This window comes from Malus domestica, chromosome 11 (genome assembly GCF_042453785.1).
Source record: "Malus domestica chromosome 11, GDT2T_hap1".
Classification (NCBI taxonomy): Eukaryota; Viridiplantae; Streptophyta; class Magnoliopsida; order Rosales; family Rosaceae; genus Malus; species Malus domestica.
This window is the reverse complement of record NC_091671.1, coordinates 9,361,738-9,379,898: the sequence shown is the minus strand read 5'-3', so window position 1 is coordinate 9,379,898 and position 18,161 is coordinate 9,361,738. Positions and strand designations below refer to the sequence as shown.

The following is an 18,161-nucleotide window of genomic DNA, read 5'->3' as shown; positions in this document are numbered from 1 at the left end:
AAGTGTCGGGTGCTTTTTTTTAACATCCCTTTTGTTGAACAGAAATTTATAAATCCATTTGGGCTTGGGACCCAGGCCCAATTTCAAGATTTGGGCTAAGTAAATGGGTTGGAAATTTTAGCATTTACCAGGCACTTGATGCATTCACTTTCTGAATGGAAGTATGCAAACTCTGTACCTTGTGATACATCGCACTCTCGTTCAGGCAAATCGTCGAACAGGTTACGTCCCAGATTTTTCTGCCCAGAAAATTTCATCGGGCTTCAAATTTTTTCTCTGCACCCAAACACCAAATGATTTTCCCGAGAAAATCGTCGAGTCCAAACAAGCAGAACCCAGGTCCTGCTTATCTTACAGGATTGAGAAGCTGCCGAGTGGAGAACCAGTTGGGTCTGCCTTCCAGAGCTGGATGGGTGATGGCTTCCCCATTCATAGAGGTGACGTCTTCCACGCCATTAACCGCCTCAGGAAGCTCAAGAAGAATAAACGCGCTCTTGAGGTCTCTCTCTCTCTCTCTCTCTCTCTCTCTCTCTCTCTCTCTCTCTCCTGCATTCATTTTTCTAATGGGTAGATTTATTCGGTTGCGTATTGTAAAAATTAGTAGTCTTTTAGTTACTGGGAAAATTGATGAAAAGAAGTGAACTTTTTTAGTAAAATTTTGAGCTTTTTGTTTTATATTTTAATGGTTCCTCATCTGCGGGGAGAGAGATTCAAACTTGAGTGCAAAAAGGAGGATATCCGCTCTCGCCAATGTATAAGGACCGCCAATCTCACTACCCTTTAAATTTTGAACCAATTTGGTAGAGTGGGGGGATGGATTTTAAAGCTGAAGCTATTGCTTTCGACAGGTAATGGAATGGGTGATCAGAGAAAGGCCCTACAGGCCAAAGGAACTAGACTACTCTTATTTGCTGGAATTTACAACCAAGTTTCATGGGATATCTCAAGGTAAAGAACTCTTTACCCGCGTTCCATCGGAGTTTCAAAACGATCTCCTTTACAACAATCTTGTGATTGCCTGCTTGGATAAGGGTGCAATAAGGCTTCCGCTCGAGTTGATGAAGAAAATGAGGGAATTGGGCCATCCCATCTCGCACTTGGTTTTCAATCGGCTCATTGTTCTTCATTCCTCTTCAAGGCGTAAAAAGTTGATAGCAAAAATCCTCGCTCAAATGAGGGCCGATAAAGTTCCCCCACATGCCTCGACATTCAACATTCTCATGAAAATAGAAGCGAACGAGTACAGTATTGAGGGATTGATGAAGGTATACTCTGATATGAAGCGAGCAAATGTTGAGCCAAATGAAATATCTTACTGCATCATAGCGACTGCCCATGCAGTGGCAAGGTTGTATACGGCCGCTGAAGCGTATGTTGAAGCCTTGGAGAAGTCAGTTACGGGTAACAACTGGTCAATGTTAGATGTTCTAATTATGTTGTATGGGTATTTGGGGAAGGAGAAGCAATTGGAGAAAACTTGGGGCTTAGTGAAGGAACTGCCCCATGTTAGGTCTAAAAGTTATGTGCTGGTAGTTGAAGCATTTGGTAGAATCGGACAACTCAACCGAGCTGAAGAACTTTGGTTAGAGATGAAGTCGGTAAAAGGGATGAAAACCACTGAGCAGTTCAATTCCATGATATCTGTCTATTCCAAACATGGCCTTATCGATAAAGCATCCAAGGTTTTCCGGGAGATAAAGATGGTTGGGTGCCAACCAAATGCCATAACTTTCCGGCATCTTGCTCTGGGTTGCTTAAAAGCAGGATTGGTAGAGGAAGCTGTTAAGACTTTGGAGTTGGGGATGAGTTCGACGATGAGCAACGTGGTGAGGAATTCTACCCCGTGGTTGGAGACCACTCTTTCGATAATCGAGGGTTTTGCCGAGAAGGGTGATGTAGGGAATGCTGAGAAGTTGTTTGATGAACTTGCAAAAGCCAAGTATGCAAGGCATACTTTTGTGTACAACACTTTGATTAAGGCTTATGTAAAAGCCAAAGTTTATGATTCAAACCTTTTGAAGAGGATGATTCTTGGCGGCGCAAGGCCGGATGCCGAAACCTATAGTCTGATGAAACTTGCCGAGCAGTTTCGAACCTGATTCCGCGATGTAACATAGTTGTAACTTGTAAGGTGTTTTGATGCATTTATATTGATTCTTACACAAAAATTTTACCAATTTGTAAATGGAAGATAATACGATGGACGGGGCACCGGTTGTTTTTTTCCTTTGGCGAATGCAACAAATTTACAGCAATCGTTTCATCAGTAAGCATCTAACATACTGACGGACGATGCTTTACTGCAGTACCGGAAAGCAATCATGCTTATACATCATGGTACATGTTCGATCCCTATTGAATCCCTTCCCTCCTAACAACTATCTATTTAACCTTTAGTAGGTTAAATAGATGAACCCTTGAACATTCTTTATACAATGCTCTATGAATTCACGGGGAAGATGTATGACAGTGTCTCAAAATTAATTATCACTTTAGGTGCCAGATTGGGACGAAAAAAAACTTGATGTATGTAATGTTGAAAATCAAGAAACTTCAGAGTAGTAAACTGAAATTAACCCATAAATAAGTTATGCAGTACGACATACTGTACAAGGTAACTCATGACGATGATGCATAACAAACAAGAACATTAAAAACCATAACAGTGATACGATATTAATTAACAACCTAACCGTGAATTATTCCATCAAGTTCCACACTAGTACCAAAGTACATGCGTCCATGCACCCACTAAGTGATAAGTGATCAGCTCATCACTAGCTTAATTAATTAGCTAATTAACAGTTTTGTGTGCAAAAGCATCTGCAGCGTAAACCCAAGCACCAGCAATCGAGGAAGCCCTTAGTTTGGCAAACAACTGCACATTTACTCTTACTCACGCAAGTTCCATTGAAGCGGTTACTCTGAGACTCGCATGTCCTACTTGTCAACAATGAAGGTTTACAGAAAGCAATTGTAGAGTGAGAAAGTTAACAACTAGAGAGAGAGACTGAATATTCTTTTTCATTAGATGATCTTTATAATTACACTACACAGTGGTATATATAGCTTATAGCAGGGTCAACACTTCTAACTAACTCTATACAACACCCAATTACAATATGACACATGTCAACACATTTATCAACCTATCATCCCCCCTCAATCCCATGATTGGAGTAGCCAAGCATGAGATTGGAACAAAAAAAATTGAACTGTGAAGAACATAAGCCTTTAGTCAGGATGTCTGCATATTAATCAGCAGAAGCCATAAACTGCAACACAATAGAGCCTTGTTGAACCCTTTCATGAACAAAGTGACAGTCAATTTCTATATGCTTAGCCTTAGAATGCAGGACACGATTAGTTGCAAGTGCCATCGCTGAAATGCTATCACAGTACATCAAAGGTGTATCAAGACATGTAACATGTAAATCTTTGAGTACTTGTTGAATCCACACAACCTCAGCTGTGGTAGTAGCCATCACCCTATACTCAACCTCAGTGGAAGACCTACTAACCGTATGCTGCTTTTTAGAACTTCAGGAAACATGATTAGAACCCAGAAAAATAACAAAACCAGTAGTTGACCTCCTGTCATTGGGATCACCAGCCCAATTTGCATCTGTGTAGGCTTTTAAAGACATAGGACTAGATCGAAAACACAAACCTAAGTGCATGGATCCTTTAAGATACCGCAAAATCCTTTTTACTGCTACAAAATGTTGTTCAAGAGGAGAATGCATAAATTGACAAACCTAATTAACAGAGAATGCTATATCAGGTCGTGTGAATGTTAAGTACTGTAAAGCACCAACAAGACTTCGATAGTAACTTGGATCTGAAAAATGAGGGCTGCCATGAGTCAATAACTTTTTATTGGGATGACATGGAGTAAGACAAGGTTTACAATCAACCATGTTAGCTTTCTGTAAGATTTCCTTGATATACTTGGTTTGATGAACCAACAATCCTTGAGACTGATACTCAATCTGCAGACCAAGAAAGAAATGCAAAAGACCTAAATCCTTCATATCAAACTCCTTGGCGAGTTGAGTTATCACAAATTGTACCAATTTATCATTACTACCTGTGAGTATAATGTCATCAACATACAATAGAAGGATGACTACCTCACTGCCAACATGTTGAACAAAAAGAGAAGAATCTGTATAAGATGACTTGAATCCTAAAAAAAGCAAGAACTTGGAAAATCTGTCATTCCATGCTCTAGGAGCCTATTTAAGGCCATACAGAGACCTTTCCAACTTACACACATACTCAGGATGTATTAGATCCGTGAAACCTTGTGGTTGGGACATGTACACCTCTTCATCAAGAAAGCCATGAAGAAAGGCATTCTTAACATCTAATTGTTTCAGTTTCCAACCATTTGTAGCAGCCAAGGACAACACTAACCTCACAGTTGTAGGTTTGACCACAGGACTAAAAGTTTCATAATAGTCTATCCTAGCTTCCTGTGAGAACCCTTTCACAACCAACCTAGCTTTATACTGAGCTATAGAATCATCAGAATTCTTTTTGATTTTATAGATCCACTTGCAGCCTACAAGGTTCTTGTTGGGAGGAAGAGGAACAAGTTTCCAGGTTTGTTGTTGAACCAAGGCTTGCATTTCTTCTTTCATGGCAGCCTGCCATTCCACACACTTAGAAGTTGTTAAATTGGTTGTAGGTTCTGTCAGAGGAATATCAGCACCAATTATAGCTAAAAAAACTCTCTTCTTCACAATACCAGATTTCGATCTAGTTTGCTTAGGATGACTGTTAAGTGTGGAAATTGTGACCGATTGCAGTGCATCAACTTGAGAAGATGTAGTGTCAGGATGTAGTTTTGGAGAACCATTAGGTCCAAAATGAGAAGACTGTGCAGCTGATCCATGAGTAGGAGATAGTGAAGGAGAGACAAGGTCATCATTGTTGTATGTTGATGTCGAATTGGATTGAGTAATAGTAGGTTTTAAAGTTCCAGAACCCAAGAATTGTGACAATTGAGGTAGAGGGATAGATATGACTAAAGGATGTGTAAAAGTATTAGGATGAACATCAGTACTAGGAGTAAAAGATGGTGCAGAGCTAGAAAATGAAGAAAATGATGATCTGATGCTGGGAAAGCTTTGTTCATCAAATATGACATGTCTAGACACAAGGAGTTTGTGAGTACTGAGAGAAAAACAAATATAACCCTTGTATTGTGAAGCATACCCCAAAAATATACACTCTGTAGTTTTGGGATCTAACTTGTTGTTCCTATAAGGTCTCAAGGAAGGAAAACAAGCATAACCAAAAACTCTCAAGTGATCAAGCTTGGGTGGAGACTTAAACAAAAGTTCAAAGGGAGATTTCATGTGAAAAACAGGTGTAGGCATCCTATTAATTCGATATGAAGCCATATCACAAACATGAAACCAGAAATAAGAAGGCATGCATGCTTTTTGAAGTAAAGTAATAGTAGTTTCCAACAAATGCCTATTTTCTCTCTCAGCCAACCCATTTTGTTCTCGGGTATAGGGACAAGACATTTGATGAACAATACGCTTATCTCTAAGAAAGGCTTTAAAAGCTAAACTCACATGCTCACCCCCACCATCACTCTAAAGTGTTTTAACATTAGCATGAAATTGAGTTTGAACATAAGCAACAAACTAAAAACAAATAGAACTGCAGATTTATTGATAATAGGGAAAACCCATGTATATCTTGTACATTCATCCACAAAGGACACATAATATCGAAACCCTTCTAAAGACTCAATTGGAGCAGGACCCCATACATCTGAATGTATTACTTCAAAGGGAAACACATATTTTAAAGCAACACTAGGGAAATGTAATTTGGTTAACTTGCCTTGCAAGCAAGAAATACATGTAATTGAATCTTTATTACAGGGAACATAAATGGATGAATTCTTAAAGACTGCAATGGTAATAGCATTGGAAGGATGTCCTAATCTACAATGCCAAAGATCAGAGGACACATTTTGACCCAAAAATGTAGCTGGAGTAGTCACTGGTGATATGGAAGACTTGAAAACTGGAATTAGGTAGACTGCATTGTTACTCAGTCCTTGATACAACACTTTCCCTATGACCTTGTCCTGTATACAAATAGAAAACTCATCAACAATATGGCAACATGTGTTATCTTTACATAATTGATACATGGAGAGTAAATCTGAAGACAGTTGAGGAACATGAAGCACATAATTAAGTTGAAAAGTATGTGATTTAGTGGGAAACACAATGTTGCCAATATGAGCAATACTTAAACCTTTACCACCAGCACCCGTGACTGTCTCAGTTGATGGATAAGGAACTGCAGCTTGAAGATTAGCAATATCTGAAGTTATATGGTTGGTTTCACCTGAATCAACCAGCCAAAAATCCTGGTGAGATGCACCAAGTTGGCCCTGGTTTGCATAGCTACAGGCTGAAAAGCTTGATATGAAACAGGTTGCTGAACTTGAGGTCTAAAGGAATAATAGCCAGGTGGAGCGCCAACAGAAAAAAACTGAGAAGATGGATGAACAGTCATCTGATGAGAGGAAGAACTAGCCATATGAAATTGTGGAGAAGAACCAACCATATGAAATTGTAGGGAAGCATTCCTGTCAAAACAAGTAGCTGCAATATGTCATTTCCTATGACATATTTGACACCCATTCTGGAAGCAATTGAGAGCTGAATGACCTTTCTTATCACAAATTTGACAAATTTGAGAAAGATTATAGGCTGAACCAGAATGGAGTGGAGCAGGGAAAAAATTCTGAGAATTATTTGCACCATACATAGACTGTGAGGAAGACTGAAAACTAAAGGAAAAACGTTTTCCTTTGCATTTGGACTTGAAATTATTAGTACCTTTGAAGTTGTTAAAGGAACCAGAAGCATATTAAGAGGGAAAAGCACAAGGGGAATAACTAGGCATAAGCATCTGAACAAACATTGGTTGTGGATAGCCAAGCATGGACACAGGTGAAAAACCAGACATAGACATTTGGGAATGATTCAAAGAAGTCCCATCTTGTATTCTAACATGACCTGAAGACTAGCCTGGATCATATGTAGCGCGAGCACCTTGAGCATACATAGCAGACATTAAATGGATTTTCTTGTGAAGTTCAGCCAGTGTAGATTCTTCAGCCTTTAATTGAGGCCTGAGTTCTTGTAAAGACACCAGATTTTCCCTGCCATGAATGACAACTTTGATAGTGTTGTATTCAGATGGTAAACACCGTAAAGCCACAATAACAATGTCTTCATTAGAAATAATAACTCCAACAACAGCCAATTGATCTCTGGAATCCTTGATCCGCTGAAGGTATTGATCAATGGACTCATGCCCTTTTTTAATATTCTGCAAATCAATTTTCATCTGCACAATGCTAGTACGAGTAACTCTAGCAAAGCGTTCATGGAGATTATCCCACATTTCCTTAGCACTTTGAGAACCAATGATGTAGGACAATGCAGAAGTAGATAAAGTGGCAGCAATAAGAGTCATAAGAGCTTTATCATGGATCTTCCATATTTTGTATGCATCAGAGATGACCTCAGTAGTGTTCACAACACCATCCACACATTTATCAGTCTCAAACTTTTTAGGACAGGAAATTGATCCATCAATAAAACCAATAATACCATTCCAAAAGAAGATCCATTTGAAAATTCCAGTAACATAGTTAGAATCATCTAATTTCACTGTCACAGTGTTACCCACCCTCAGAATCAATGAAGAAATTGGCGATTGAGTAAGAGCCAACTGATTTGGGTTCACCATTGTGTACAATCAAGATTACTTCACTACAAATAAATCTTCGAAATTGAACAACACACACTGCAACAAATAGCAGTAAAACCCTCAAATCTTGGAGCAAGAACAATATCGCAGACAAGGCACAAGAAATCGAACAAAGTACGATTACCAAATCGATTCAGAAAGTGAAGAATCCCAAAGAAAAAATGTAAGATAGAAGAAGAAACACCTTGCAAGCGACCACAACGAGCGTAGAAGCAGACACGCAACTGTGCAAAAAAAAAAAAGACCCCAAATCTTAGGGTTTGAGCACTGGCTTCGATCGAACACCACTGACTATAATCACAAAAGCGACCGACTTCAATCGATAAACCACTGATAAAGCAGCATGGAATGACAAGGAAAGCAAGAAGACAAGCGAAAGCAACGAGGTCGTCAATCGATGGTGGTGGCCATGATCAGCGATGATCCCATGTCAACAATGAAGGTTTACAGAAAGTAATTGTAGAGTGAGAAAGCTAACAAACTAGAGAGAGACTGAATATTCTTTTTCATTAAATGATCTTTATAATTACAGTACACAGTGGTATATATAACTTATAGCAGAACCAACACTTCTAACTAATTCTATACAACACCCAATTACAACATGACACATGTCAACACATTTATCAACCTATCACTACCCTCAGCAACTGTCGTCTTAATAAACAATTATTCCACACAAAATATGGTTACTATGTGATAGAAGCATATTTATGCGACTGAGTTAGCTTGTTCTCATGCATTTATGTTGTTATTTCTTAGTTAATTATGTATTTTAAGCTATTTTCGTGTGTTTGTAGGTCCAAAGGGTTAATGTGGCAAAGAAGTGCATTTTGGAGCATTTTGTAGCATTTTTGGGCATGGAATGGATAGCTTATGCTTGGAGCAAAAGGAATGGATGAAATTTGAAGTTTGTGCATCATCCTCTCCCTATAAATAACCATTTTAGCACACTCATTTCACCCAACACATTCACCTACCACTACATCCACTCATTTCACCCAACACATCCACTCATTTCTACCACCCAACACATTCACCAACCACTACATCCACTCATTTCACCCAACACATTCACCTACCACTACATCCACTCATTTCACCCAACACATCCACTCCTTTCAACCACCCAACACATTCACCTACCATTACATCCACTGATTACCACCACCCACTACATCCTCTTCCTAGTCTATAAATACATTCATCCACCCTTCATCAAAGAGATATATCAATCCAAACACATCTATTCATCGTACATCCATTCCTCCATACAAACAAACCTTCAAACACTTACCAACACATTGTGCCATAGCAAAGGAAGGGAAGGAAAATGCTTGGACGTGCTTGCTGTCCAACTTGGATCGTTGGAGCGTTTACGTGTTTTCTTTCTTTTGTTTCCAATGTTTAAATTCATTTTCTTTTGTTTTGTTGTGAATATGAGTGGCTAAACCCCTCTTGGCTAGGGGTGATTTCAAAGCCATGATTATGTGTGTAATATGATTTGATAAATTCCAGTTATGAACTCTTGAATCGTAAATGCAATTGGCTTAACTATTTGATTGATAACTTATTTGTTGTTTATACCATATTTATGGCCTCCGTATTTAGACCTCGTATAAATACTCGGGGGACTCAAATGTAATTATGCAATAAGTGAAGGGGCAAATATGTAATAAGTGAGGAGCCCTTATTCTATAAAAGGGACTCCTCACTCTCTTCATGGGGAGAGCCAATTTGAGGCGAAGGTTGAGGCTAAGAGAGGGCAAAACATCAAGGCCAACATAAGGCTAGAGAGAGATCCATCAAAATAGGCCTTTGGCCTCTAGAAATATAATATAATTAGTGTGGACGTAGCCCAAACCTTGGGGTGAACCACGATACATCTTGTGTTATTTACATTTCATGCAGATTCATGGTCGGATTTACGTTGTATCAAGACCTCCGGTTTTGTGCATCAACATTTGGCGCCGTCTGTGGGAATCGATACGAAAACTTATGTCGGTTCTCTTTCATTTTTTTCACATCTGCCGTGAATATGCAAAATCACAAAAATCCAAAAAATCAAATCTCTCTCTTTCTCCTCTCTCGATCAGTCATACACAGAAACCAAAACAAAAAAAGAAATAAAAAACCATCGACTGCTCCAAATTTGATGGGAAATTATTCCGCAAAGAGATCACAGGCGAAATCCTGGTAAGGTTGCCATCGGTAAAATCTGTAATCAAGTGCACCGCGGTGTGTAAGTCTTGGAAATATTTGATAGAAAGCTCGCCCTTCATTGACGCCCATCCTCGCCATCGCCTCATTCTTAACCAATTCCAAGTTGCTAATAATGATGATAACCAACTTACTGCTGATGATGTGGGTTGAACCAGAGCAGTGATAGATCGAGCCCCATGTCTAGGACCCAGTTGGCTTCTGATAGCCTGCGCTTCCGACAGATCCAAAGAGTTTCCGCCAAACCAGATGCTTTGTAAACCTCACCTTCGTTAATGTCGAAGAAGACGGGTTGCTCTGTAAGGTCGCTTTGTAAATCTCGCCTCCAATATCGAAGAAACGAGGTTTTTCGTTGGACGAGAAGCGAGAGAATATGCTTCAGATGTTCTACAATTCTCAAGATTTCTTCTTTTTAAAGGAACTTGAGAAGTTAGGGCCAAAGAAAGGTATAATCTCTCAGTCCGTGAAAGATGTGATTCAAAGTTTAGTGGATGATGATCTTGTTTTCAAAGACAAGATAGGAACCTCCACTTGCCCAGACATCGCCGGCCAACGAGAACAAGGTTCAGGTCCCGGCGGCATCGCTCTTTGCGGGAACACGTGGTGTGTGACGAATGGGCAGGCAGGGGAGGAGAAGCTTCAGACATCAGCTCAGACACTAGCCCTCATTTCTTCAAACACTAGCCCTCTTTATTCAGCTGCCGTTCAGGACCAGTTAGATGTAGCCAACACCATCTTAGATGCCGACATCAGCTCAGACAGACTCAATGAGATCACTGTTATATTTCTACGCAGGAAATGCAAGAGAGCAAGCCATTTGGTTACTTTCAAGGCCTATAAGAAGCAAGCTTTGGGTCTGGGGCTATCTGGTTCTAAATCTTTCTGTGTGGTGAACTGAGCTGTACGCAGTTTATGTATCAACTTAGGCTCAGAAAGTCGGATTGTCGATGGAACTGGCAGCGGCGCTCAGGACGAGGCTTCTGCAGTGGAAGACCAGTAGAAGGATGAAAAGGATGTTCTTTTTGGGCACCGAGAAAAACGAAGAAGGAAGGCAAGTGTGATTTTAATTTAAGAAAGCAGGACGGCGTTTCAGTTTCTGTTCATGATGCACAAATCAGCCAGCTAAACTCCGGCGATGGGAAAGAATCTCCGAGTCACTGTCCTCCTCCGCCATTACTCGATGTTTCCAAGGAGCTTCGGCTTCGTTGTTTGCATGCAGCTTTGTTTTGATGCTATTTTAATGTTGTTGATGCTCTCGAGGTTGCTGCAATATAATATATATATATATATATATATAAAGAAAACAGCCATCTGTGGGTGGAGGAAAAAGATGTCGGTAAGTGGAGAAAAAGAAAAAGTGGTGCAGTCATAAAGGGTCATGTGCTCACAAAGAAGAAAATTCAAAGCACTAACATAAGCAATATTGGCAGATTTAGATCAAAATCCACTGCACTTACGCAGAAAAAGAAAAAGAAAGTGAGAAGAGAAAGCAAAAGAGAAGCACATGGGACACTGCAAAAGCAAGGAATAAACATCCTACCAAAATGATGTAATTTATTTTCTTTATCTTTCGGAAACATCTGTATAAACCCCATCATAGGGTAATATATATAATCCCCATCAGAAGGTTAAAAAAAAAAAAAAAAAAAGGAAAAGCCCAAAATAAATGGGCTGGCATGTTGTGGAAGGCGAAGGCCCATAAGCCCGAAATAGCACCAACCAGGTCATCAAAAGTACGCCCAATACTCCACAAATTATTCGGGAACCTGCCACTATTACCACCAACCAGGTAATCAAAAGTACGCCCAGTGCTCCAAAATTATTCGGTAACCTGCCGCTATTACCACCAACCAGGTGATGAAATGTACAACACGTACTCCAATATCATTTGGCAACCAACCATTCATGCCACCAACCAGGTGATGAAATGTACAACCCGTACTCCCCTTCATGCCACTAACCAAGTGATCAAAAGTACGCATAGTACTCTAAAATTATACATGAGCATTACTCATGTCATTCATACATAAACATTCATGAGCATCACTCATGATAAACATACATAAACATTCATGATCATCATTCATGTCAACATTCATGAGCATCACTTATGTTAACATTCATAAGCATCACTCATGACAACATCTATGAGCATCACTCATGTCAATCAACATAAACATTCATGAGCATCACTCATGTCAATCAGCTTCAAAAGCTTCATTTACAGAGCTCTAGCTTCAAAAGCTTCATTTATAATAGCTCTAGCTTCAAAAGCTTAATTTACAGAGCTCCAGCTTCAAAGCTTCATTTGCAAAGCTTCACCTACAAAGCTTCAGTGCAAGGTATACAAATACCGCATCCGAACAACTGCCACTTCGGCCCACACATGAATTCAATTTGAAGTCTCCAGCCAAAAGACTCTATTGACTGAAGACTTAGGGGACTACATTATGTACTATATATTGGGCCTCAACTGGGCCTCATGAAAAATACTTGGGGGACTTAGCCCATTATTTATGTATTAAGGAGCGAGCCCTTATTCTATAAAAGGGACTCCCTCACTTTCATTAGAGAGAACCCATTATTCATGTACTGAGGAGCGAGCCCTTATTTTATAAAAGGGACTCCCTCACCTTCACCGCCGCCAGCCGAGCAACTGTCTCGCCACAAACATCACCTTTAGTACCACACATTGGGCCTCTGCATTTGGGCCTCATGAAAGCATTTGGGGGACTTAGCTCATTATTCATGTATTGAGGAAAGAACCCTTATTCTATGAAAGGGATTCCTCACCTTCACCGCCGCCAGCCGAGCAACCGCCTCGCCACAAGCATCACCTCTAGTACCATACATTGGGCCTTTGCATTTGGGCCTCATGAAAGCATTTGGGGGACTTAGCCTATTATTCATGTATTGAGGAAAGAACCCTTCTTCTATAAAAGGGACTCTCTCACCTTCATTAGAGAGTATCGTCGCCTACTGAGCAACCACCTTACCACGAGCATCACCTCTAGCCCATTATTCATGTATTGAGGAGCGAGCCCTTATTCTATAAAAGGGACTCCCTCACCTTTAGCCGAACAACCTCACCTCCATCACTTCATGTTGAGCATCGCCACATGTCAAGTACCAGTTCTAGACGACCTTTAGTTACTTCGGCCCACACATGGACTGGATTTCAAATCTCCAGCCAAAAGACTTTCTTGACTGAAGACTTGGGGGACTACTGTTTATACCATATTTAGGGCCTCCGTATTTAGACCTCGTATAAATACTCGGGGGACTCATATGTAATTATGCAATAAGTGAAGGGGCAAATATGTAATAAGTGAGGAGCCCTTATTCTATAAAAGGGACTCCTCACTCTCTTCATGGGGAGAGCCAATTTGAGACGAAGGTTGAGGCTAAGAGAGGGCAAAACATCAAGGCCAACACAAGGCTAGAGAGAGATCCATCAAAATAGGCCTTTGGCCTCCAGAAATATAATACAATCAGTGTGGACGTAGCCCAAACCTTGGGGTGAACCACGATACATCTTGTGTTATTTACATTTCATGCAGATTCACGGTCGGATTTACGTTGTACCAAGACCTCCGGTTTTGTGCATCAACATTTGTATTTGTTGATTAATGGTCGACACTTAATTGGCATGCATAAATCCGTTGCTAGAATATAAGGAACTTTCACATAATCGTTACAAACTTATATTCACATGAAGTGAAGGTCGTTTATAAACGATCGCGTTAAATTCAATTCCTAGCATGAGTGACATGATGCCATAGTTGCAAGTGCTTTGTCAATACTTATGATTTTCATTAAACGTAATGATCTTTGATTGTATCTCTATTATGATGTCATGTAGGGAACTTTAGAAGAATGTTTTGGGTTGTCGAATGATGTCATCCAATCCAATAAAACAAGGAAAATATGAGAGTTAATTAGTGATGTCACGGTTAATTCGGAGCATTGTCATTCATAATTCAATGAAGTAGTAACTGGAAATCGAGTTATTTGCATACATGTCATGTGTGGAGAAAAAACCTCTAGCTATCCCATCCATCATCTTATTTCTCAAATTTGTTTTACAATCTGTCTAGTTTTTCATACTTGTTTGTTTGTTTCAACTTCGTCCAAAACTCAATCCCCCTTTACTTTAGTGTGTCTAATTAGTTATAATCTGTTTTAATTTGTGTTTTTAAATGTTTTGATTCAAGTAAAAGTCAATTTTCGTCCAAAGTCATTCCTAGTGTCTAGTTTAAGTTTATTTAGTTGTTTTAAGTTGTTTTGAGTATTTTAAGTTAGCTTTGAGTCTTGTGAGTCTTGTTAAATATTTTTAAGTTTAGTTTTATGTTTTTGAGTCAGTTTAGAGGTTATTAGCAAGTCCTCATAATCTCCGGTCCAGAACGATCCCTACTTATACTTGTACTACAATTGTCAAATGAGGGTTAAATTTATGTGTTAAGATAATTTTCGTATCACTATACATGCTTATAATCTTAATAATATATATACCAACCATGAAGTTAGTTAACAAGATCGAGCAAGAAGAAATACTACCGGTGGCCACCAAAAGTAACAGGAAGAAGCATATAGTTGGGAGAAAACGCATGGAATGTTTTTTTATGTATATGTAACAATATTTTGTTTGGACCCAAGTTGGCTCCGTCCTTGACAATACCACACATACTATGCAGAAAAGTGACAGAAAAATATGAAAGTGTTTTAACAAAAAAAATGTGGGAGAGTCTTTTAAAATGTTATCAAGAAAATATTAATCTTCAAGGGCTATTTCTTCTAAAATAAAATAAAACTAATAATTAAGTCTTTGCTTAAAAGTTGGTTAAGCAATTTCGAACCTTTTCCTAATTTTTTTCTTGTGCATCAACCTCACATTGTGTTACGTTTATCACTACTGGTTTAAAAGGCAAAAGAACTTAATACAACAAAAAGTGTAGACAAAAAAGTACATATGAAATCGACAATGTAACTTAAATAATCTTTGTGACACAAATTAAAGTAGTGTGTTGAATCCAAGTACACTAAGTGAAATTTTTCAACAAAATGCTTTGTCAAAACGGAAAAAAATAATATTGTTATTAGCATTTCAAGATAATTATTGTGCACTCTTTCTTAATTGAAAGTCAATAAACAAAAGAAGAGTTTGTGGTGACTATCTGGAATGTTAATAATAATCCTAAAGAAAAACATATAGGATAATAAGCGACTAAAAGTACGTCAGGCGCGATGAAAACACTACACTAGACATATGAATAATGATCCATGCAGGGTCATTCAATTTATTAGCAAAAGCAACCATGTGGATACATGGCCATATCAATCCATCACATTACACAAGCACAGTCTCTACACAGATTACATTTCTTTTTAATTAATTAATTAGCACTTTTTGGTGCACACACAAGCACGGGTGAAGACACTACAATGGCCTCTGGTGAATTGCTCCTTTCTGCAGGTGTGTTTACAGTTGTTAGACGAAATGCACAACCCTTTGAACAGAGTGCTCGGAACCTCACAGATCTTCCCCTCAACTGCCTTGCTTGACTCAGTCCTTGCCTCAACACCCATTGGACCCATCTCTAAAGATCAATTTTTTTTGTTGAATAAGATGCTTTATTAGAAACATCATAAAAAATTAATTATTAAATAAAAGAGGTATAATTACCAGTAGTGGCCAAAAGCAAGACAATAACGAAGGCGGCTGAAACAAGACGCATTGAACGCTCCATTTGAATATGTGTGTATGTATGTAAGTGCGTGCTTGATCTGTGTGTTTCTATGTGTGTGCTTGTGTATAATAAGAGAGATCTCAGACGCTGATGCAAAGAACAATAACAATGCAAGGCTTATTATATAGTGATCTAGTGCATATTAAAGAGGAACGGTCTCCGTAAAGTGAGGTAGCTCCATACCCAAAATAAAAAGTTGAAATTTCCAAACTAACGAGGCACCATAAACCAAATCCCTATTTTTGTTAACTAAGTTCTCTGTCATACATTTTTCTATGCACATTAGAGTTTCTTTTTCAAGCACATTTTACTTTTGCTTTTAAAAGAATATTTGGATTTTAAGCACTTTGACTTATTATTCACATTTTTATATGTAAATGATGCGGCATATAACATAGTTCTTATAACAATATAATTGTTTTTTTACACAAGTTTTAGTCTGTCTGTTAATCATGAAGTTTGTTTGTACCATACTTGACCAATCCCGAAACTACCGAGCACCGGCCAACGCTATACTGTCAAGGACCCAGAAGAGTTCCCCTCCGACCAGGAGGCCAATCACTACTCGACACGTGTCAAGATTAGAAGCCAATCAGAGCGCAGCACGTGTCGACATCAAGAACCAATCATAACATGACACATGTCAATGTGACAAAGCTACAAGTTTTTCTATAAATAGGGGTCATTCCCCCACAATATTGCCTAATGCCATTTGTGTTAAATCATTCACAAGAACTCACTAAATTGAGAGCTTGATCCTTTGTACTTGTGTAAGCCCTTCACTACTAATAAGAACTCCTCTACTCCGTGGACGTAGCCAATCTGGGTGAACCACGTACATCCTGTGTTTGCTTCTCTGTCTCTATTCATTTACGTACTTATCCTCACTAGTGACCGAAGCAACCAAGCGAAGGTCACAAAGCCTGACACTTTCTGTTGTACCGAAGTCTTCGCTGATTTTGTGCATCAACATTTGGCGCCGTCTGTGGGAAACGACACTTTTTCCTACTCTCTTCAGCTGTGTCAAGCTGGTTTCTATCATTCGTACACTTTCTTTTGATCAGGCATCCCTCTCCAACATGGGAAGCGAAGGAAGCCACAACACACAGAATGACACCCCCCTTGCACATAGTGCGAAACAACGAAAGAAGGAAGGAAAACGAGTTCTTCTTCAAGCTAAAGTCGATGAGTTGGAAGCTCAGAACAACAAGATAGCAATGAGGAATGAGGTCCTCCAGGAGCAATATGAGAAGCTCTTCGAGACACTCCACGAAGCTAGGCAAGCTCAGACACGCGAGATTGTTGCCCCCGTGGAAGTCAACCATCAACTGGGTGCCCTCCAACATGGAGGGTCACATGCATTCGACATAGATATCCCTGATAGGGAACAGATTACCCCTCGACTTGATAATCAACATGAGGCTTCTCTTAACCCAGTTGCTTCGACCCGAACCATGAGAAGTGGAGGGAGACACCTCTTTGCTGAAGGGGCAGAAGGATCGAAAGCCGTCTTTCGCGATTGTCGGGATTTCCTGAAGCAACGTCGAGAGAATTCCATCCATATAAGCTCAAAGATTAATGACCCAAGGATTTCTGAGAGACTCGGTCCCCTGCCACGGCCCAAGCCGGCCACCAATTTGGGGAAGGGGCAACAAGTCCCAGAGAGACATGAGGGTACAGGGGACTCAGAGGTATTCCGACAGACATACCCTGGAAGCCAGTACAGCGAGTCCAGGGAAAAATCACATGCCCTTGATCAAACCTTCCTAACTCCAATAGGAGATGGAGATTTACGAAAGAAAGCTCCAGTGACACATAACTCCGCTCAGGACCCCCTTGTCCTACAAATTCTTGAGGAAGTAAACAAGTTGAAGGCTGAACGTCAGGCTGAAATACCTGACTGGAACCAACCCAGGCCTGGCCCTCTTACAAGGAGGATCCTCAACACCCCCCTTCAAGCAAAGACAAAGCAAAAGCTTGGCTTGCAACTTTATACTGGAAAAGAGGACCCGATTGAGCACCTTAACCTCTTTGAGTCCACCATGGCATACCGGATGCACACCGACGAAGAGCGATGTCTTCTCTTCCCCTCCACCCTCTCTGGTGGAGCTCTAAATTGGTATTGTCGTCTTACACCTGAGACGGTAGACTCATTTGAGGAATTGAGGAAACTATTTGTTTCCCAACACATTTTCCAAACCGATCGCTTGCACTCTGCAGATGACTTGTACACTATCCGCCAGAAGCCAGACGAGTCATTACGTATGTATGCTGGCCGCTTCAGCCATGAATACTCCCGGTGTGCCGAGGCAGACGACAAGACTGCCCTCAAAGCCTTCACGGCAGGCCTACGTGATTGTTTCTTTAAATACATGA

General features: G+C 39.8%; 1 protein-coding gene across 1 annotated transcript; it reads left to right on the top strand.

Annotated features, from left to right (window-relative positions):
• Positions 1 to 134: 134 nt before the first annotated feature.
• On the top strand, positions 135 to 2,223 carry LOC103447793 (pentatricopeptide repeat-containing protein At1g07590, mitochondrial). The gene is made up of 2 exons (XM_008386998.4): positions 135 to 499; positions 849 to 2,223. Exons 1-2 carry the CDS (start codon positions 164 to 166, stop codon positions 2,097 to 2,099), a joined length of 1,587 nt encoding a protein of 528 aa, XP_008385220.3. The 5' UTR covers positions 135 to 163; the 3' UTR covers positions 2,100 to 2,223.
• The last annotated feature ends 15,938 nt before the right edge of the window (positions 2,224 to 18,161 follow it).